Raw genomic sequence first — 23,592 nt, 5'->3', positions numbered from 1 at the left:
TAGATATTACATCTCTATTTTTTGTTTCCACAGTGTTGTTATAATAATCACACTAATATATAGATTATTAAGAAAATACTTTTTGTTTGCCTGCATCATGTCTTACTGAGATTTCAATCAGCACATTCTTTCACGCACAGCGCTTGTGGTTTTGCGCTGGACTGATATTTTTTATTATTTTTTTTTTGCGATATCACCAAATGAAAAAAAAAGTGTGAAATTGCTTTTGACATCATTTTGATAGAATTCTTCTCACTCAAAGCTCAGCACGGAGCCGCAATATTGTTTCTGTTGTCCAGCTTTTTTTGTTTCTTTTTTTTTTTGAGTCAGAGCAATAATTACCAATGAGAGACAGAAGCCCTGAAGCTCTGACAGCTGCAGGTAGCCAGGATGTCTGCAACAATTAAGATAAAAGTGCAGAGTTTATATTTTGAACTTTTGCGGTCGCTATTGTGTGAGGATTTCATTGTTTCCATCTCAGCTTACAGATAGATAGATAGATAGATAGATAGATAGATAGATATTTTATGTTAAAACCCACTGATTGGTAAACACTGAGATCCAGACAACTTCTGAAGTTTGTTTGGGGATCTCAGAACAGATGGTGACGATGTGCGCCATATGGTCAGACTGGAAGATAAACCCTGTTGAGTTTTTTTTTTTTGTCAAAATAGCTGAGTCACCTGCTCAGACAGCACTTTGACCGACAGTTACTTTCACACTTACGCACTGGAAGGCGTCGGTATTTTTCATGATTCAGAAAAAGTCACCCATCGCCTCTGACGAGTGCTGAGATGCTGATGGATAACGGATGGATTGCCCAGAAAGAGCGATGTTAGCATTAGTGACAAGATTCCTGCCATGACACGCTGTCTGTATCATTACTGCTTCCATACAGATTGACATTTGTTGTAAGACCTGGCAACCAGTGTGTATGAAAGGTGAGTCAATAGTGAGTGTCACACCAACTCAATGGCTGGTATAAATATTACATTTTTAGGTTCCATCAGATTGTTGCTTGTGGGCGCTAGCTTCTTTTGCTACTGGTCCTAATGTTTGTTTATTTCCATCAGTTTTTTTCTACACACTCACATGTTTCCATTTGTTTTGACTGAATTGACAACAACCTCAGCCACACACCTATCACGAAGCATTCCCAGGAGAGTCAATGGAGCTGAAAGAATCTTCCTGACAGTCTTCCAGGTTTCATGGGAAGCAACAAAGGCAACATCTGTTGTTGACTCAATGCACACCACATGCTATCGTGTTCCCTGTCAGATAAGGGAGAAACATGCGACTTGACGAAGTGCATTCTGACAATCCGCTCCGCATTGGAACAAAGTACTTGTTGCGTTTCCATTGCCAAGGTGGCTCATATGGGCCGTCCTTTGGTCACAGCTGTCATCCTAAAAATATTTTGCCCCCCTTTTGGTTACATCACACCCCTTCTCTTCCCAATAACATCCAATCACTCTGCTACAGAACCGTGCCAAACGCAAGTGAAGCTGCGGGATTACTCAGAGGATCGCGAAAGAACAAAGAAAATATGATTCTAACACATCTTTTTTTTTTTTTTCCCAACCCAACACCACCACCATCGCCAATATCATTCCCACACAATGAGACACAGCAGCAGCCCTTCAAGCTAAAAATGACAAGATGAATTTCGCTTAAAAGAACACTGACAAATTGTTCCACTGCTTGTCATAAAAGCTATTTCCAACAGACGTGCACCTGTATGGTCACGTTTGTGACAAGTATGTTGCGACATTGTGACAACCAGCATTTTTTCTCCCCCTCCTCCCTCCCGGTCCCTCACCCCATCCGCGCTTGTCTCGCAAACCTGTGGAGCTGACTGTAAAGTAAAAGGGAAATGTGGAGCCCACGGGCAACCGAGTCCTACACGAGCCCATGTGGCACCAATGTGTTTCGCTCTGACACGTTCTCTTCACCTGCTGCTCTGATGTTATGTGACTTGTCACTCTGGTCTGCAATACTTGTGAGATCGCTGATACGGAAGCAGCAATACAGAGAGAGAAGAGATGCAAGTGACTTCTGCTGACCACGCGACTGCCAGGAGCAAATAAAGCGAGGAAGAGGAACTCGAAAGATGCGACAAATCAGGCAACAGTTTCTGCAGCGCGAGGCTGGTATTCTTTCAACAAATTAAATGGAAAGTCAGAAAAATCTCATTAATTACAGTGAGGGGTTGACTGTCAGAGTTGATTTGAAGCATTCGGTGACAGAGCTGTTCAAATACTCTCCATCATAATGGCAACAAAAGCACCTCGCTGCACCATTGGCTTAAAATCCTAGTCAAATCGCAAGTGGCGAAAAGACTTTCATAAAAATATCTGTTGCCAATCCCGAAACACAAGATGAGGTCAGGATTGAGTCACGTACATCTGCTCACTAGATACTCCAAACACTGGAACGTACCAAAGACATTGACTTGTCATTGAAAAGGTCTCAGGAATCTGATTCTCTCATTCTTATTGTAAACCTTATGCTTGGGTTAAAGCATTTGGCAAACACTCTTTATACATTAAAAGTCTAGTCTAGTCTAAAACTAGTGTTCTGCTTGACCAGGTGCCAAGCCTGAATGCAAAGGCTTGTTCCAAGAAGAGCATCCAAACATAAAAAAAAAATACCAAACCAAATATTTAAACACGGTTCGCTGAATCGGAAGATACAAAGTGCTGAAGTGGCAGCAGAAATGTACGTATTTATTAATACTTTAAGTTGCATCTATCTAAAGCTTGAGGAGGGAAATATAGAGAGGAAATATAGATGCTCCAGCAAACAAACTGACCCGTATGTGGCGATTCATGTGCAAACAAAAAAGAGCTGGCAGAACAGAAGTGCCCATGACACAGAAATCCCGGGGAATTTGCACGGCAGAATAAAACAGGTCATCCCCGTTGCTGGCAAGTGAACGCAATTACATTAGAAACGTACCAATTTAGAAAAAGCCCAGTGGTACCTGTAAGCCTGTCTGCACAGCCTGCACTTTCTCTTAAGCTGCAAGCGGCAGTTTTATTGTGATGACAGCAATTAAATACCCTGTTATTTGTGTGCCAGCAGTATTATGACTTATCCTACTTTTTTTTTCTTTTTTTTTTTGGGGGGGGGGGTATGCTCTCTCTCTACTACTAAAATGGAACACAGTGTCTTCGGACTGTAGAATTTGTACACAGACAGACAGGCAGAGTCCGTCCTCCTGGGATCCAGCACAAAAAATAAACCATACAAGTGGTTAACGTGACGCTGAGGCGCTACAAGTAAAATATTCTTACAAGCTTTGCAGCAAGCAGCACAGGCGCTCTGTCCTCAGTCCTGGACGTGGCAGTCAGCTGGGGATATGTGTTTGCGACCACACAGCACTGGACAGCTTTCACGCCGTAGCACAGGGGACGGCTAACAATGGCCAGAATTAGAAGCAGTGTACTCTGATTTGTGCCTCATCAGCATTCTTCCCAGTCTCTCCCCGTGGTTTTCCTTCTGCCACATCAAAGCCGGCCGGCCGGGTTTTGTGTATTTTTTTTAATTAATTAATTTTTTGCTACAGTGAAGAGGCACAGGCGTGGGAGTCTCGCTCCGGCGCCGTTTGTGGCGGCCGGCAGCAGCTACAACAACAACAACAACAAGCAGTCCAAGGAAGGGGTCAAGGAGGGGTTAACGGCGATGGACAAGCGCGTGTGGGTTTGACAGAGATGGTTGAATCTTTGACCGTCAAACTTGGTCCTCAAGTGAACACAAAATGTGCTTTCCTCTGAAGTCGCACCTGCAATGTCAGAATTCGAGGTTGGAAAGGTTCAGCGACCTGGACGATGTCCACCAACCTTTTATTGGCGTTGAGTGAAAGCTGTGCATTGTGCTGTTCGCTGGGTCGTACAGGTCATCTCTATGTGTCAATCTCATGTCATGCAAACAATACTGTGCAACCCTGATGTTCCAACTACTCAGCTGCAGCGTCACAAGATTCACAGCCTTGAATTGTGACTTTTAAGGATGACGGAACGCACCATTGTCTTGCGTTGCTCAAAGAGAACAATTTGGTTTTGCAAAAACTCCAGAGTGAAACGTCCTCTTTTTGCATGTCCTTGAGTGTCAGATAGATGCGCAATTTTATAGCAACTGTAAGGACTATGTACATGGCACTTACCTTGGCAGCGGCCCTTATTCAGTTAAAAAGAAATATGTCTGTGTGACTGTGTGTGCATGCACATGTCGAAGGTCTGCAGGTGTGTCTATTCATATATCACTGCAGCAAAAACACTGATGCGACAGCAGCAGAGCCGCAAGATTCCATAGGTCTTTATATTAGACATTAGACTTACCTGCTCAGATGAGTAGTCACATGATAAGACAACAATGCATATATTACATTGGAATTAAACATTGTTCAGTGCCATGCATGTTCTATTACTGATTTTTATTTTGGGAAACTCAAAGTATGTGCAGCATAGCAAATGTAAAAAGCAACAGAAGCAAACTCAAGGAGAGCGTTTTAGCGTACAGGTGGAACTTCAATGTCACGGTAAGTTTTTTCCCTCCGTCTCAAACTCCAGTTTTCAGCAACAGTTAAAGAGAGAAAAATGCAATTTTTCATTTTTGCAACCCACTCGCACTGACATTCAAGTTTCACACACTTCAGCAAGCAACTGAATTCTTGCTAACTTTTGCCGTTACTTTAGTAAGCACAAAAAAAAGTAATCAAAAACTTTACCTGGAATGCTCAGTAGGGACCTTAGAAGCCAAGCTTCCCCTCTCTGCCCTGGGGAGGAGAGTCAAATGGCAAAGATCAGAAGTCCACTTACCCCTCAGGGAGAAGAGGTGAAGATCACAGCCAGGATGGGAGGCCCACAACACTATGATCGCGCCTAAGCCACAATCCCCAAACCCATTATTTGAACAAAGAGAGTGTAGTTACCCCTGGGTTGTGGCGTACTGGATCTAGGGCAGCAAATATTGGTGGCCATGCATCAAGCCGAAAAGAAACAATTACCAGCAGGAGGATGTGAATGCGAAGCGAAAGTGGCACCTACCTTGCAAAGCTTTTTGGAAATTGTTTAGAGAGGGTTTTTTTTGTGTGTGTGTGTGTGTGTGTGTGTTTTTAAAAGGCCAATGACTTCTATACTGTTTTTGTAGCATGACAATAGCGATGCCAAAAAGAAAGACTGATGTCACAGTTACATCAATTCTGACAATGAAAAGGTCAGTACCTTTATTTTTACCTATGGGATTGGATGAAATTTTCCATGAAGAAAGCAGATTCCGTACCAAAAAAAGGAGGGAGGAGAGGATAAAAGGAGAGGAGACACCAGTAAGTGTCATTTTGGAAAAAGGACAGGAGATAGGAGCAGCTTGATAGCTGCAATAAGAGAGAGAGAGGAAATGACGGGCTCACAAAAGGAAGGTAGGGGGAAAAAAATGAAAGGAACAATACTTCACATCCCTGCTCTGCTGCATGGCAAGGACACAGCCGAACGGATGGAGGTGACGCCCAAAAAAATGGGTGAAATCTCTGAGCGGAGAGCAGCCGCATGCTTTGCAGGGCCAAGGAAGCGCGACGAGGATTAGCTTAAAAATTCAGCCCGTTGTTTTTTTTACATCACATCCCAGTAATGCTAATGCCGAGGGTTCCCTTAATTGAACCACATCATCATAAAACATGGGAACGTGGGAACGTACAGTAGCTGTGAATAATTAAAAGGACAGCAACACCCAGCAGAGTAGGGAATGAGATGCTAAATGAGCTCAGGAAGAGAAAAAAAAAGGAGGTCATGAATGGAAATGAGTGATGAAATAAAAAAAAAAGAGTTGCTTGCAATGTGAAAATCAACTGGGTCATTGGAAGAAGAAGAAAAAGAAAATAAAATGGGGAAAATGGCAGCTTGTATCTGCTTTAGCTTCAAGCCCGAACGCCAGCGAGAGGTTTTTTTAGAGGCGCGCGTACACACACTCGCAACACACACACACAAACTGGAAGCACGCACATCTCTCTGAAGCAACAATGGAAGCAACGGGGACAATGGAGGAATGTCGGGAGAGGAAGGAACAGAGTCCATACCTTGGTCGCCCATCATCAGGTGTGCCAGACCTTAAAGGAAAACAAGAGCACAGTCAGCAGAGAGTAAAGGGATCGTGGGAGCTGTTGGCAGTGAACACGCAGGCATCTTCAAAACAGAGTTTCAGATGTCTGTTGTTACTCTGGGGTTGTGCAGGGTTGGGGGAGAGGGGGTGGAACAGGGGCAGAGAGGAGGAGGAGGGGGAGGGGGACGGGGTACACAGACAGGGTCGGCCCGATGAGCATTAGGTCGACCGCAGCCGGCCGCAATGCGTCATCGGCCACTTACGAGTCATCGTTCAGAAACGTAAACGGAGGCGGAGCGCAAGAGCGCAGGAGCGCCCCCCTCCAACCAACCCATGCACTGTTTTACCTCTGTTGTCATCCACATCTCATCATCACCATCATCATCATCATCATCATCATCATCATCATCCTCCTCGTCATCATCATCAGACTGATGCCAAGAGAAGAATCCTGCAGCGTTAATTCTGTGAGCATCGCATGTTACAGCTCCCACATTTAGGTCTGATTGTCTCACCCCACTATCCAGTGGAGCAGCTCCACACTGTTGAATTGTCATGAATTTATCATGAGTACACCACAGATCTCCTGAAAACAGCTGCATGTTTAGCCCTCTGTTTGGTAGCCCCCCTGCTAAACAGCACTTTGCGGCACCTTGTGCACGTTTGGAATGGAGTGAAAACAGGGGAGCGATTTTCATGCTCAAAATGTCAATCAGCAAACTGACGCACATAATGGATTATTGACTGTTGGAAGTAGTTACTCCCATGTACAACACGTGGACATTTATTGATTGAAGATATGGACGTTGACTTTCATTTTCAATTATATTTTCGTTCATGCATAAACTGAGGCGACCTTTGCACCAACCACCTAAATACACTCCTTGTACAAAAGAACACAATGAATAATAAATGAATATATATTTTTTTTTTGGGGGGGGGGTTGTTTTTTGACAGGTGATATGTTTAATGGATCGTTAAAAACTGATGAATAATACCCATTTTTGAAAAAAAAAACTAAAACTGAGATTTTAGGATTAGTATGAAGCTGAGCAATGAGTCACACCTTGAATAAAATGACGTATTACACTCTATTATATAAATCATGAATGATCTGTCATTAGCTCCATGCGTCACAGACTGAGAAGCATTGCTCTTTAAAACTTCATGAATATAATTGTATTGTAATAGTCATTGCTGTGGTGATGTGCATACTGTATAGAAACATGATCTATTTACCTTCCTTAGACTTGACATGAACCTCAAACAGTTGATTGAAATAAGATTCACAATGACTAAAGATGTAGGTAACAGAAAAAAAAATAAAAAATTACAAAACAGCAAGCCATAAGTATGTGGTGAATTAGACTTACCATGCCGGAACAGCCAGAACCAAAACCAGCGGCCAAGATTAACCATGTCAGTGTGTCGGCACATTTGATTTTACATCAAGAAACACACACGTACGAAAACACCCACCTTCGGTATCGCTGTCGTCTGGAAGCACCGGACAGGCAGAGAGAAAGAGAGGAAGACATTCATTAAGCAGCATGCAGACTGGTACTGGCCATTGCATGTTGTAACCATGCAAGGCGCTAAACATCACATGCAAGTGATCTTCCGTGACCCCGAGACTGAGGAAGGAAAACGCTGATTTATGGCGGGGGGCCTTCGTCTCGGCGTGTGGCCTTTTGCTTATGAGCCGACCCCGGAATCCCAGACAGGGCTGCGAGCGCGCGAGCGTCTAGGAATATTAAAAGTGACCTTGGGGAAGTTTGGACTCGCTCGGCAGAAGATAAAATATGAGAAGCTGCGCTGACGGTGCAGCGGGAGAAGATCGGCCCTAAGAATACGCACGTCTTCATCCTAAAATATTAATCAACTGTAAGCTTCTTGTATCGCAAACTGTTTAATTCAACAGGCAGTAAAGAATCGGTGGGCGTTAATGTTATTTTAGAACTTCTACGCAGTTGATCTGATGAAACGCGCTGCAAGAGAGAATAAGCTGCGGGAAAATAAACAACAACGCACCGAGCGGCCGTATAGCGCCGCCTCTAAGGTTTCACAACTGGGGCTGCGGCTCGATTCGAATCCCTTCCAAATAGAGTTCCTCCACAAATTCAATTTGCTCAGGTTGGCTTTAATACAGGCAGGTTGTTTGGGCAAACGGCCGACAGGTGAGGTAAACACGGCGGGCCTGGGGGTTTGATGAGTGGGTGAGGCAGAAAATAAAGTGCGGGGAACATGCAAAGTCAGCGATGGAAGAGTTTTCAAAGTCTGACTGGCAGAGAGTCGGCAGTCTGTTCAAGGCTGGAGTCACTTTTATCATGTAGAGCGAGCACATTTAATAGCACAAATGAAAAAAGGTGATATTTTCAATGAACTGACGTCGTGGAGAAAGCGGAAACATGCAAGAACAGCTGTGTTGGTTATCCAGGTAATGGCGCCATCGAGCCAGCAGGGCGGCGGAGCCCCTCGTGCCACCAGGGAAACAAACTCCTACCTCCTTCGTTTGGCTTCTTGCCACTGTTTTTCCCCCAGATCGGTGGCATTGGCTGACCCAGAACTTACCATCAGCACCGGTCCGCCCTCCAAACCAGACACCATGCACGGAAAGGATTCTAGTCGTTGTTTTGTGAACAAATGATCAAGCCGATGAAACACCAGTGCACTGCTTGATACTCTAATAGCAAATCAGCTGATGGAGTTTTCTTTTACCATTTGGGAAAAACAAACAATTGAAAATGTAACCGGAATAACCCAATAAACCGAATAAAAACATATATTTTTACTTAACAGGTTTATTTTCCACTTTTTTGATTCAATATTTCCTGATTTCCACAGGTTGGACCTTGAGAGATTCTTTCGGCAAATGAAAACAAGACATTTTCAATTTGTTCACAAAAAGTTGGCCTAGTGATGGAGCGCACACTGGCAAGAGAGAGAGAGGGAGAGCGAGAGAGAGAGAGGGAGAGAGAGAGAGAGAGAGAGAGAGAGAGAGAGCATTGTGACGAAGCAAGCATGAATCTGGCGGCTGCAAACCGAGCAGAGGGAGGAAAATTATAAGAAAAAAAAAGGAATGAGAACAAAAAGACTGACTCTGTTATTGTCGCTTCAGTCACAATAACAAGACCCCAACAGCAGTGATGCATTCTGATTGGACAAACAGCAATGATTAAAGCAGCAAACTCTTTTTTTTTTCCTCCATACTGTCATATTGTTTAATTCCCTTCCTCTAGTTACTGCCGACAAAACCGCAACTCAATCTGACTTTTACACGAGCAAATGTCAAAAGATTTTCCCTTTTCTCCTTTTTAAATTGTGTCCAGGCGGAAATTCTTCCACCGCTTTCATTTCTGTTTCATTCTGTGGCGCTCTGAGGGACTCTAATAGCAGTATCGCTTGACAGGGACCATTAAAACAAGATAACACACACTATAACGCACACGCACAAACACACACATACACACACACACACACACACACTTTCTTTCACAAATGTATCCAGCTGGTTTCATCCTAATCCAAAGACGTAAATGCACTTAATCCTTGACAAAGTGATCACCGTGCCATTGTGCTGGTAACGCTGGACTAAAAATGCACTCAACTGTCTATCAGCTGATCTGCATCTGGGCTGGTTTTAGCGGCGTTCACGGTGTGTGGCTTGATGAGGGTGACAGAAAAGACAGAAGCAAAAGTCCAAACCAACGGCTGAAGTTCTCAGACACTTTAGTCTCTCTGTGGCGTTTCAGTTTTCCTCGAGGTGACATGATTCATCTTTCTTCCTCATTTGACAATTTTAGAATGCCCTGTTGTCCTAAATCAACGTTTTTGCCAGCCTCTCTGTTTGTATCTGAACAGTAAGGAATCTGTTTTTTTCTGTGCTCAAAAAGCTTGTTTTTGTTGTTGTTGTTGTTCTTGGTCACTCATCCTTTTCTGTCTTTCTGAAAACGCTCTTTGTTTACCGGCTGTTTTCTGAACACGACAAACACCCCGCAAAAGCAAATCGCGCGCATCCCCTTTTCAAAGCGCAATCATAATCCAATAATTGCTTTCAGCTGAGGAAAAATTATTTTGGCTGCCTTTTCTGAGAGAGTCTAATTGTCTGTGTAATGTTGCAGCTCTTAAATAAATGGCCCCAATCCCTCTGTGTAAAGGCCCGTGTTAAAAATTACAATAGAAAAAAATAAATAAAATAAATAATAATAATAATAATGATAATAATAATAATAATAATAATAATAATAATAATAATAATAATAATGGCAGCGGTAGAATAAAACCTGAAAGTAATTTTACCTCAGCCTTTAAATAATAAGTTTTGGCACCAAAAGGGAGCGCGTGTCCTGCATCTGGGCCATTTCATGCATTTTGCAGACAACATATTTTTTTTTTAATAATCTTACACTATTATGCTCATTCAAGCCAACGGTCTTTAAGGGCCCGAAAGAGTCAATCGGAGAGGAAGGGCTCCTTCCTGTACATAAAATATAAAATATGTGCTAATATAAGAGGAAGCTCTATATTAAATAATGCTCAATACTATGAATTATTAAGACGCTGACACTTCCAGATGAAAGCAGTTCAGCTCCATCTTAAATAGCCTCAAACTGAGGCAGTTTATCACGCCAGCGTGGCTTTTCAAAAAGTAGGTCAGCGATGTTTCATTGTGGGGCGGAAGGGGAGGCGCTGAAAACTCCCACTGCTAAATAATCCGCGCAAATATTCTGACGTCTCCTTGAAAAAGGTGCCGGGGAGCACGTTTGCACGTTGACAAGTGCACTCGGCGCTGGGCGTAACGTGACGTCTCAGCCCCGCGGACGTCCGCGTGTCGGTGTGGGCGGGGCCTGGAGGAGGCAGCAAGCAAGTGTCTGAGACGTTTCATCTCCGTCGGCGCCGCACCTGGGCTCTAATTTCTGTGACCCGCAAACATTTCAAGTGCGCGGGACCTGAAATCCGACAATTTCCATAATGGAACGGTTGGCCGCAGCAGTTACGAAGGCTCAATTACGGCTATGGCGAGCGGCGCGCAACAGCGTGGGGACCATTAATGCGCCGTGGAGTTTCCAGCAATTACATGTTAAAGTGTCGGGGGGGGGGCGTGCACGGCCAGATCTGGGAGGAGCTCGCACTTCCTCCCACGCGGCATACTTAGCAAAGAAAAATGAAAATAAAAAAGTGAAATTACAGGGTGAAGCTGAGACTGACCTGCTTGTTCAACAATGATACTGATGACATGTCCACAGCTGAGCCTAATGCACTTGAGAAACTCTGACTCTTGTGATCCCCCGGGTGGTGGGTGGGGGGCGTGGCCTGAATCTCATCCCCAAGTGTGTCGCGGAAATGCGATTATTTTACTGCTACAGAGGAAGTCAGGTTGAATCAGTCGGGTCGAGATAAATATCAAAGATAATCCGATGTAGACTATATCGTCTATATTTTTCGTCGTGGTATTCTGACCGCAAGCTGCGTCCAGCTAAAAAAAAACTAACAAACAAAAAGCAAATTCATGGCGAAAATCTTCTCAGCAGTTTCTGGCATTGGAAGTTGTGCCTTTTCCCTGAAAACCCAAATGCTTAATGTTAAAGGAACAACCAGCCATGCTCAGAATTACTCGTTCTCACCTGACGTCTGTACGTCGGGGGAGATGTTGTCCTTTGCTATTACAGCTGATTTTTAGGTTACAGCAGGTGTCTTTGCAGCGCTGTAAATCTTGTGTACAAGAACCAAATTGTGTGTCTTTCCCAATTAGTCAGTCTCTTGTAAACATCTCACGAGACGTGAGCAGCAGCATGTCGGATTTAACCAGACAAGCTACCACAGATTTTTTTTTTTTTCTTTTTCTCTTTAGCAACTTCAATGACAATTCACGCTCGACAGCTCAGCAGAAACTACAACTGCTGGCCCTTTTTCTTTAAAATCATAGTCTCCAGAGAGCCCCAATTTCCCTCCACTCCCTCGCCTTTGTTACTGTGTCACCTCCATTAATGTAAAAAAGGAAAAAAAAAAAAGAAAAAGGGCGGGGGCGGCAGTTTAAATGGTGTTGTTCTCCCACTGTGGCTACACAGCACTGAGGTGTTTTACAAACCCTCCACTGAGGACCATTACTCCCGAGGCAAGCTCAGAACAGGACACAGTCAGCCAGCAGGAAAAAAACCCTCTGATCAGCACCCTGGAAACATTTTTTTTTTCCATATGCCTGTTTGAAATTGAAATTGAAAAAAAAAAAAGGTGAAAGGAGCAAAGAAAGCAACAGGGAGCAGAGTGTAAACAAGGTACGGACACATCGTCAAACCTCGGGGGGCGCAACGCTCGTACATTTCTGCCGAGCCATCTAGGAGAACATATTTTGCTGTCACCTCACCCTTTTCATTCAGCCCATTCAATTCCTGACATTTTCTATAGGTGTCATCACCTCGAAAGGTACGCGGCGCCGCAGAGGGATCAAGCAGGTATAATCACGCCACCTTGACGACGCGTCTTACCACCCGACGCCGAGACATTTTTCAAACTTACTACCGCCTCATTTCATTTCATCGCATTTTGCCGATTTGTGAAAAACATTCAAATTTTTTTTATTTCTTGCCAGAGCACACAGAGTTTACCCTAATGTATTATTTATTTATTTTTTCAGTTCTCTAGTTTGCCTGAAACAATTTGACTTTAGGTTGGAATATTCATAAAGTATGACTAAGGCAGGTGAGGTAAGCGCTGTTTTTGACAAGCATAGGTGGGGGAGGGGAGGAGGGGCTCTGCAGTTGCAAGCGGAGTTCATTCGGGACACGGTGTCTTCATTAAAAAGAAAAAAAAAAATCAGTGTGTAATATTTGGAGATTTTGAGCAGAAACAGAGGCATCAGGCATTTTAACTGCAGTGCTCACCCTCTCGCCTCCCTCTCTCGAGCTTGCCAGTGAACTACAGTGGCAAGTGCACACAAACCTCGATACCTCATTCACCTTGTTCTCCATTGGTTTATTTGAGGATGTAAGCGTTCGCCCTAAATATGAAACGCAGTGCCAGGCGGGCTGGATTGTCCACACCGGGCTTCCCTAGAAATATGGTAATGCAAGATGGCAGCTAACTGGGAGCAAGACCATAGCTGTATGTAAATAATTGTATATATATACTGTAAAAGTATATATGAGAACAGTTCAAAACCAAATGACTTTTTTTGTACTTTGAGTTTACATTTATTAATGTATTTATGGGGGGTACATTAAGCTTTAACAAGGCCAAATATTACAAACTGGACCTTTAACAGTCACTCAACATGCTCCATTCTGATCCAATAAAAGCCATTCAGCCGTTATTAACCTGGTTGTCCGTCACCACACACGCGACAACACAGGAAGCAAAGATGGCCAATCAGCTGCTGGTGTGCAGATGTTACAGACGGAATAAGAAACCGGCGCAAAAGCCGCTATAAAATGGCTGACCGCAGAGGCCCTTCGAGGAGTCCTGCGCCAAAGGTCAGGCCGACCGCCGGATCGATCTGTTGTTAAATTACAATTTGGGGGCCAATCAACAGTAATGAGTGTAAGTGAGGACTCATCTTTTTCGCGCCACGGCCGGGACCTGAAGCATCCGTCCACCCGAGGAGAGTCTGTGGCAACACGCCGATTCTCCATCTCGCTCATTATCTTCCCTGAGCAAAGGCAGGGGCGAGCGAGCGAGAGAGCGAGAGAGAGGGAGAGAGGGTGGGAGAGGAAGCGGGTGGAGTGGCCGGGCCGCTCTGATGAAAACTGATAGCTCCCACAGCTGCAGCTGCACCGCACAGCTCCTGCCCTCGGCAGCCGTTTTTTTCCCCTCAATGGAAGAGCGTAGCCTTCAGAACAATGCCCACTTTAATGCTCCTCTCTCTCTCTGTGTGTGTGTGTGTGTGTGTGTGTGTGTGTGTGTGTGTGTGTGTGAGCAACATCCTCTTCCTGACACTGGAGTCCTCAGACATGAGACAGTTTGTGCAGGAGAGGATCCATTTCTTCCTGGATGTATAACAGTCAAATACTGGAAGAAAAAATATGAGCATTTGAAAGTCCCATATTATAGCTTTTCTTTTTTTCATACTTTTCATCCTTTCATCTTCCATTGCGACATCGCAGAGGGCTGCTTTTGAAAGAGAAAAAAAACGCACGCTTAGGCACACACCTGAGACGTGGAGCTGGAAAAATAACAAATAGATGGACTTTCGTTTCTGGGGAGTTTGCTGACAGCCTCTAGACACTCATGCTATTGGGAAAATGGAGTCACGTTTGCGCAGTATCGCAAACTTCGAGTATTTCACGTTGACATGGCCTTTTTTTCTTTTAATTTTCCTGAATGCTGATTGGGCCAACAGCACAGTAAAACGTACCACTTGCTTGTTTTTGGGAGAAGCTCACAGTGCCATGAGGGATTAGCCTAATGCCTGCTTTAAAAAAATAATAAAGGCTTTGGCAATACCTGTATTGTCGTGTCAAACAGTTGAATTTCCAAAGTGAATCGCTGAACACGTCAAACACTTATCGTCAGAGCTGGAACACTGGACGCGTTCAAAGTAGATGCATTCAGTGATTTGTACCAGTAAAATATAGACTGGACAATCTTTCCGCTCCAAGTGTATCACCTCGCAGCTACTCCTGGTTTCACGCCACGCACCTTGACACTAGTCAGGTGTGTCCGCGGAGATCACCCACGCAGGCAGGATTGTGGGAGCAGATGCGTGGAAGAGCTCGCCATTCTTTTTTGCATCTTGCGGGTTGAATCATCATCCAACGGGATAATCAGAACAGCTTATAGAGGAGTTCTAATAACCTTAATCCCCGGATTGAAAATATCTAGGATACGACGATACAGATGTGGAGTAAATCTTTTTTTTTTTTCCTCTCCCTCTCTCTCTCTTCCCCTTCTTTCTCCTTCGAGACGCAGCACTTGTGAGACACTCGAGTAGGAGTCCTGGCAGGCAAACTGAGGGATGAACGTGAACTGTAAGTGCGGGTTCAGCCTGTTTGTAAGTCGCCCTAATAGAAATCAAGGGCTGCGTGTCGGTGCGGAGCTCGCCCAGTATGCTGAGACGATGCTTAAGGAAACCAGTTGTGGCAACCCACTGTTGATGTGTGACAAATCCCTCGCCAAAGAGAGAGAGGCTCCGCGGCTCCCGTTTAAAAGTATTTGTAAAGTGCACTAAGCGTTAAATGCAGCTAAGCGCTAAGGACTGTTAGCATCAAGCGGGGGGAAAAAATTAAATCTGCACTGAATGCAGTAAAATATTGTGCAGATGTGGCAGTGAATATCACACGGAAAAATATGTAATAAAATTTAGGGAAAAGGCCCAGACGGCTTTGAAAACCCCTTTTTTTTGTTTGAACATTTTCAGTGTGAAGGCTTTGGAAATTCTGAAAGTGCACTTTGCTTTTAGTATTTCAGCCGACTCCCGTGAAGGATGGCACCCGGCGGCATCAAAGGCCAAGTTACGCTTTGACTGAGAACCTCGTCCGCAGTCTGGAATCTAAAGAGCTAACCCTTGAAAGCGCTTCGTTTTCCAATCGCCGGATTGGAATTCCGATCACGCCGGGGAGAGACAGCCGACGACGGGGCAAAAAAAATAAGAAAAAAAACAAAGTTTGTCTTCACAGGAAAAAAATAAAGAGGAACGGTCCTCAAAGATTAAAGGAGTCGTTTAAATGCGGCGTGCTAGCAGGTGTCAAGCAACGCCCGGCCGAGGCGTCCACCAGCCTTAAATAAAATGCATTAAGCGACTCGCGCCGTATATATTTCAAACTCCACGCGGCCGCTGAGCGCACTTTAATAAGAAAACACACTGCATAGCCCAGCTTAGAGCGCTGGCGTGACAACGGATATTCACATGCATTCGCGATGTGTTTATTTGCGCTGCGGGACGAATCCCATTACGAGGAGGGGTTCGGTGTCAAAGAATTTCACAAACACCCTTTGACAGTCTGGAGCAGTTGTATTTAAACAAGGCAGCAATCCTCCGGGAGAAATCCCTCTAATCTTTTGATCCCAATATCTGTCTTTGGACTCGGAGACAGCCGCATACTATTAATCTGCTTTTGTCTGAGCGAAGCCGCCGCGCTGGGGGCTTCCGGCGCCGGAGTGACGCCCTCGTCGGGCGGCCGCGTGATCGCGCGCGAGGTGACGGGTGCGGCGCGGCGGCGGGCGCGCTCGACTGCTCATTCGCGCGCAGAGCTCGTGGCACCGTGACGCAAGAAGGACAAAAAAAAAAAAACAACTTTGACGCTCGGGAATCTCTTCGGCCGCTGTGCCGCTGCCTTTCTGTCAGCCCGTGCTGACCTCTGACCCCCTGACAAGCTATTTTCCTTCACACAACTGCTGTCGCTCACTGGATATTTCTTCCTAATCTCCTCTCATCCGTCACCCCCAGTGGCGGCCGCGCCAGCGTAAAAATCTCGGCAGGTGAGTATTTTGTGAAATCTGTCTGGCATCAACAACTCTGTCCACCACGATCAAAGTCACTTCAGTGCCCTTTCACCTCCGTTCCCATGATTTAAGCTGCAGCAGGCCTAGCTGCACTGAGGTGCTTCCATGGCGATTGTCCTATTAGATATTGGTTGTGACAAGCAATTGAGGATTTTAAATCATGAATTTAGCGGGTGAGTGTCTATAGAGGTAAAAGACTGAAAGAGGTCCGGCGCCCCATTAGCAGCAGCGGAAGCCTCGCATTAAGATCGTCCGATAGATATTTACTCCGCAGGCTGCTGTTCTCTCTTGATATACAGTTAGATTTCCATTGCGCCGCACTGTACTGTAGCTTCCCCAGTCTATTATTGCTTCCGCCGTGTTCGCGGAGCTAAAATGAATAGTCTCGGGGATTCTGCTCGGCACAAAAATGAGCGGCGGAGGCAGCTTGAGGGACAGGGAGGGCTGCGGCGCGACGCAAGGCAACACAAAGTTATTATTTTCAAAAAAGAAATCGAATCCGCCAGGAAACGCGGCGCCGGGAAGCGAGATCGGTTGTTTGCTCGACTAATTTGATAAATCTCATCAGTTTTGGGTTTTGTCCCAGTGAATAAGAGACCTTGTGTGAAATCTTACCGATATCAGCAGTGCGGGGCTTTGCGTTATCAGAGTCGCAGCAACAGGGAATCAATAGACTTTCCATCACTTTCCGCAGTGCCTCATAAAAACAAAGCTCATGTCCAGTTGACCTGGGTTTAGAGCTCCCAATGTAACCGTCTCTGCTAAGCACGGTGTGCACCTGCTGCTCACTGAGTGACCTATCTGTCCGTTAATTATATGAAAGACATTTTGCATAGTCATCCCCCGAGACCAAAGCAATAACCCTGCAGGCGGCTAGATACCAAGTCTGAAGGCTTGCGCATCCATCTTGCCACAGTCCTACTGAAAGACTTTATGGTTGCTCTTCATCTCCCGTAGCCAATCAGCTTCCTTTGAATGAATCAAAAACAGGAAGTATCTGCCTTGCCAGTATAGAAGACCATGAAAAATTACTGAGTCTGGCGTGGAGCTGCTGTGGCGTCGCTTCCACCCAGACTGGCCGGTTGTTTTCAGATTAAAAGACAAAAACATCGACTCTGAAGGCTTTCCTCTGTGGAAAAGACGTTTTCCCCTTTAACTCCAGGTCGGCTCTGGCAGGAGGCAGCACAGCTCACCACAGGGCAGTGACATGTGTCCAACGTGCTGCAGACTCCCACACAGTTAGGAAGCTTCCAGCTGCTGCCACCAGCCTCAAATGTTCCAGAAACCACTGACTCAATCTGAAGCTGCTTCTTTCACGATGTCAAGAAAACACAGTAGATTAATGATAATGTATCTGCCACCTCATAAATCATCTTCCACCATAGGATTTTACACTATGGAGTCATCCATCTTTATGTACTAAGCAACATGTAAGCAGACAGTGTAATCACACAGAGAGGTCGTTGCCACTGTTCATGTTCCGGGTAAAACACGGGCAAAAAAAATAACCTTTTCGAGAGGCACAAAGTCAGCGCAATTAAGCGACCTGAGATTTAATCCCCTAGCTGAAAAAAAGCCGCAACACATAAGGAAAGTGCACGGGCTCTAATCCCTCGGCATTAAGGACCTCACTGCATTAACACAGGCAGGTGCGAGGAGTTTGCGTCGTACGCCTGCGTCACCGCGTCCGATCAAGACAGGATTCGGTCCTCTGCGAGTCGCTTCTCAGCCTGAATCTGAAGGATCGAGTTTCACAGGAGGCGAGGCCGCAGCCTTGTGGCTGCGCCACCGGACTAATGTTGGACAAAAAGGGCCGAATTTGTTGTGTTAACACTCAGTTCGGCGATTCCAAATTATCCCCAGCCAGCGTTGGCTCTGCCTCGGCCTCGATAAGCAACCTCAGTTTCTGTTTTTTTTTTTTCTCCCTTCTATGGCTAAACTTGAAAGCGCAGCAATCACACTTATTTACTGTCTGCAGTCAAAGTGAGTTAGCACTCTGGTTACATCATCCACCAAATTAAAAATCAAAAAAATGGACTCCGGCAGTCTTTGCTGATGTCTGCCCTATTTTATTTTTTATTTTTTTCCCAGTGCGGCTCAGGTTTGATTTGTGTTTAGCTAATGTGCAATGAAATAAACAACATCATTCCATTCTATCAGGATAAAATATGGAGCCGAGCTACGCATCTACGTTATTTCGCTAATGAGAAACGAGAGGACGGCCCGGGGATCTTCCTGCCCAGGGCAGCGGTGCATTTAAATAATTGTTTCAGTCCAACAAAGGGATTAGCGTGCGTTTTGTGCGTGTGCGAGGTCATGTGACGTGAAGCTCGTGGCTGAACAGGAGAGTGTTGACAGGTCCACTGGTAAATCCTGTAATCCCTTCATCTGATCAAAGTAGTGCCGCAGCCTCGAAATTATTTAATGGACGGGTCGATTTGAAAACTTGGGCTTTTTGTTCATGCTGGGCAGCGACAGGAAGCTACCACGGCGGTTGTGATACAAATGCTCCTTTCAAATTGTTTGCTTTCCGCAGCTGTTTCAAATTTGGCGTGAACTTCGAGCGTCGTTTTCAGTCGATATAGCCGGTTGATTTTCGCCGCACAGCCATCAGCTGCAGTTGCGGCGCCTTGTCTCTCGTTTGCTGTTCAGAGCGGTGTGACAACACAGGGGCAAAAGACATTTTCGCAAGACAAAAAGAAGAAAAAAAACAAGAACCTGGCACGAATACGGAAATAGCAAGGGAAAAGGTAAAACTGGGGGGCGCGCTTTAAGAAGGCCGGGGGCACCGCGAGTTCGCGCGAGTTTTAGCGCCGATAACTCTGCGGGGAATTCGACCTTTTCGCGTCTCGGCGTGTTTCACGTCACGCTTAAATGAGCTACAACAAACAAGTGATGTTGTCGTTCTTTTTTTTTTTTCTTGTGTTGCACTTAGAAACACAGAGTTTGATATAATCTGACGGCAAAATGTGACACTAAAAAGAGACACAGAGGCGCAGCTGATGTTAAAAGATCAGCGTCAGCGAACAGGCCTCGCAGCGGTTTACTTCAAACAAACGATGCGCTGCCAGAAACCCCATTCAAAGGTCCAAACAGTTATACTGTGTGATTTTGTTTGGTTTTTTTTTTGACAGATTTCAAATCACCAGGCCAAATGTTTGAATATTTGAACTTGTCTGTCTGTTTTTACTTTTGTTCTACTTCTTGTTTGCGTGCATCACTTTTCCACCACAAATTTTTTAGCAACGTCTGAACAGAAGAATACAGAAGCGGCCTCTAATGCCGTGTACTATATTTTTCAAGCTTAATCTAAAACGCAAACGGCCAATGAATTAAAAAATTGGAGGACTAGGTAGCAATGTGCTGTCAGTGCACAAGCCTGGAAAAAAAAAAAAAACTTGAATGAATGAATTTTGTGTCTACAGCAGAACTTAATGTGTTGTTGTCACTGAGGACTTTCAGCGTTGCCTTCCACGGGCACAAAGTGAATTAGATGCCTGTGCTGTGGCCTGTTGCCCCTGAGGAGATGCAGGCCTCCACCTCCTGATGAAAACAAATAGAGAAGGAACAAATGGGAAAATTTGGCGAGAGCCGTGTTAAAGGAGCTACTTCGAGAAAACAAAATGCACTTTTGATTCTTTTTTCTTCCTTTGGTCGTCTTAAAAGTTGCACCAAGTTATCAGTTGTGGATTCCCTCGTCCAAAGCCTCCAAAAGCCAGTTGAAAAAAGTTAAATAACGTCCCTTTTCAGGCCTGCGAAAAGACCAGCGACTCGCACATCAGGCCAATCAGCAAATCTGCGGCGAGCAGATTTAGACGAAGACGCCCTGCGACCGTAATGCACTGCCTCTCCAAGCTCCCCACCTCGAGGGGAGAAGGAAACCTTTTAAGGTTATTGTTTCAGTGAATGGCGGCAGCTTCCTTGGCCGTGGGAGAGAAGAATGTAACTGAGAGGGAACTGCTTGAATGCTGTGGATGGTTTCCAAGAGCGAGTCTGCAGTCCCACAATGTGCTTTGTGCCCGTCTGAGCCGACGGCGGCGCACATCTCAGCTGCCATATCGTCTGGTTTGCCTTCAAGACCTTCACTTTGTGGATGCGAACGACATATTATTATTATTGTTATTATTATTATTATTATCATCATTATTATTATTACAGACCGCAAAAGTGGCAGTTCCATGGTAATGCGGGCCAAGACAGCAAATGTGCAGCTACCTATGTAGGTACAATGGTGTTGTGCAGACGATACTCCACTATGGATACTTCAGTTCTCATAACAGGATCAAGTTAAGTTTTTGTAAAAAGAAAAACAACAAAAACAACAACAACAACAAAGTATTAGTATTGGTATGAGCTTGGTATTGAATCAGAATGGGAACTACTCTTGTACTCTTGTAAATGGTGTCATAAATGCTGGCCTTGTTAGCACTCATGTTTCACTTCTAGGCCAAGAGGAGCATCATTCAGGGTTTAAATCTGTGTTATTTTGTATTACACAAACGCATTCATATTTTGTGCTTTTTTTTTCCACCAGACACATCTCTGGCTAAAAAAGGTCGCCACTAAATCTGTCGGCGTGTAAATCTAACCCAAAGACGTCCGGTGCTTCTTCTTGCTATAAACAAATATGTTCTTTTTCATTCGCCGCGACACATCCTGTCAGCACTTTCCGCAGCGCAATTCATTACCCCGACCTCCTGGAAGAATAGCTGCTTATCTTCCTTTTGCCGCGCAAGGACAATATCTCTTACATCAGTCATGTAGCAACGCCGCAATAACACAACCAATTAGCTCTTTCATGGCCGTAAAAACCATTAATATCGGCGGCCGCTCTGGTGTGAAAAGTAATGATCTTTTGCCACGATTTCTTGACTAATGAGACAAGCGCACAGGAGGGAATGTGCCGGCTAATTTAGGACCGGCCATTAACGCACAGCGCGGGCAATTAGACAGGTTGGTATTCGTTTAAAAATCAAAAAATGTTGGATTTGAACAGTTCATCGGGATATCTTGGCTGGAAATTTTGATGTTAATGGGCCCGAACATCTTGTTTCGGAATTAACACATAAAATCAAGCATTCGCTGCTCTGCCCTAACAGGCATGATGTCATTGTCTCTAGTCTGCTTCTCACTACACTGCCCAACTGATTTCTTCCCTCTACATATTTGTTCACTTCTCTGCCTGAATCATTTCAACCAGATGTTTTTTTTTTTCTTTTTTTCAAGGACGGGACATTCAAATTTCTTTGGGAGGTAATATCTACGCAATCAGAAAATCATTGATCAGCTTTGTCAGGAAAAGGACCTGTGGATTGATGCGTGGACTGGGTAAGCCAGAGTTAAGAATGGTAACCCTCAGCAATGGTTCAACCCTCAGCCTCATAAAGTTGGTTAATCACCACGGTAACACTGAAGATCTCGTGGCCGGTAAATTAAAGTCAACTGCTTATAAAATAAAAAATCTGCACTACATCCACTTTGTGATATCATGTAATTTAATTGCAGTATCAATTTTGAGATTTTATTCTACATATTAAATGGGCCGTATCAATCTGTGTTCTATCTGCTCCCAGGTGCTCTTTGTCTCTTCTTTCGTGGGATTTCATGGGATTCCCATGTTCAATTAGCGCCATATCTATTTGCGCCGAGAATAACTTAGACGCAAGACGGTTGGCTATTCACTGCCAGGTCTGCTGTCTCCTTCTGGTGGCAGCAGCTGTGTTGGATTTCAATCTTGTGGGTCCCCCCCCCATTTCCTTTCATCATACCTCTGCAAAATCACGGCAGAGCTCCTCACAAGGTAAGAGAGGCGCTCTCGCTCTATCTTGGCTCGGCTGCGACTGGTCTGATGACACAGTCTCTTTTCCCTGCTCTGGATTGGGCCGACTTGGGTGGACTTGATTAGCTGATGACTGACTACCACTAAGTGCTGTTGTTGGGTTTAATCAGACTATGTAATTGAGCTAAACTGAGCTCGCATTATGATCCAGGCCTCCTTGCCAGGCAGTCAGTATCACCAGTGTGTTATTGAAGTTCTTTTGAGACCTATTGGCGCAGCTATGGCCTCAAGGCAACATGTACAATGTACAGCCACAGCTAATTGTACAATATTGTACACACTGGACTAATGGCCTACCTGCAGAGCAAAGGATTAATAATGCATTCGATTTTTGCAATTTATAAATTCTACAATGAATTATTTAGAAATGCATATAGATATTGCATGTATTTACCACTCACCATCCCTTCTATTGGCCAACATTGTTCCCCATTTAACTGGAAGAACTGGAAGACTACACGCAAGTAGGAGGAGGCCCCCATCGTAGCATTATGCTAAGGGGGTCAAGACTGACCGACTGATAAAGTTCTAATGTTAAATAAAACATACAATCATATTAACCTGGCTTTAAAAGGGCACAGGGACAACACAAGAGTTATTTTAAAGTCAAATTACAGGAAGAAGGATGGGGCCTGATAAACTCATTGCAGTGCTCTCAAAACTGACGACATGCTGATGAATTTTGAGTCGACGCATCCTGTTCAACTGCACTCAGAACTTGAATTTAATGTGTCGCTCTGACTTCACGAGTTGAGGGTTGACAACATTTATTTTAAGACTATTCTAACTACAACAGACACAGAAAAAAAAATATCACAGCCTCCTTGAGGTGCACCAGGCTTCTTAAGCTAGTTTTTCGTCTTGAAAAATCCTTGCCATAAAACCAGCAAGACAACATTGTGATATACAACAGGCCAAGATGTATATTTTTCTTGTCTCCTCAGCACACATAAAAGTGGGACCTCTGTTATAAATTCTTAAAGTAGTAGTAGCAGGAATAATAGTGTTTGTTTTTTTGTTTGTTTTTGTTTTTTTTAATAAAACCAATGTATCTTGTCTTTGCCAGATCACCATTAAAAAGTGCAAAAGACGATTGGCTGCATGTATTCCCTGCATGAAAACAATATTGACTGATATTGATTGTGGAAGAACTGTACTTGAAGCTATCGAGAAAGGGAATAACAAGGAGGCAAATGAACATCTAGATTTTTTTTTTTCAG

General features: G+C 44.5%; 2 protein-coding genes across 6 annotated transcripts in view; one reads left to right on the top strand and one right to left on the bottom strand.

The window, feature by feature from the left end:
- The window catches only part of LOC142883694 (neurexin-1a-like), a 363,691-nt gene that overhangs the window by 215,559 nt on the left and 124,540 nt on the right, over positions 1–23,592 (bottom strand). For all 5 annotated transcript variants that reach the window (XM_076018787.1, XM_076018788.1, XM_076018789.1 and 2 more), the window contains 3 exons: positions 7,576–7,593; positions 6,074–6,103; positions 4,730–4,777 (listed from right to left, as the gene is read on the bottom strand). In XM_076018787.1, coding sequence (XP_075874902.1) covers positions 4,730–4,777; positions 6,074–6,103; positions 7,576–7,593 — 96 coding nt within the window. The remainder of the gene's footprint in view (positions 1–4,729; positions 4,778–6,073; positions 6,104–7,575; positions 7,594–23,592) is intronic.
- Positions 21,285–23,592, top strand: part of wdr27 (WD repeat domain 27) — a 210,966-nt gene continuing 208,658 nt past the window's right edge. Inside the window, exon 1 of the mRNA XM_076018799.1 lies at positions 21,285–21,293. The gene's annotated coding sequence lies outside the window, so the exon portion shown is untranslated. The remainder of the gene's footprint in view (positions 21,294–23,592) is intronic.

This window comes from Nelusetta ayraudi, unplaced genomic scaffold, assembly GCF_046127955.1.
Source record: "Nelusetta ayraudi isolate G7.1 ecotype Tasmania unplaced genomic scaffold, CSIRO-AGI_Nayr_v1 ptg000008l, whole genome shotgun sequence".
NCBI classification, from domain to species: Eukaryota; Metazoa; Chordata; class Actinopteri; order Tetraodontiformes; family Monacanthidae; genus Nelusetta; species Nelusetta ayraudi.
The sequence above is the reverse complement of the archived record's forward strand: the minus strand, read 5'-3'. Positions and strand labels throughout refer to the sequence as shown.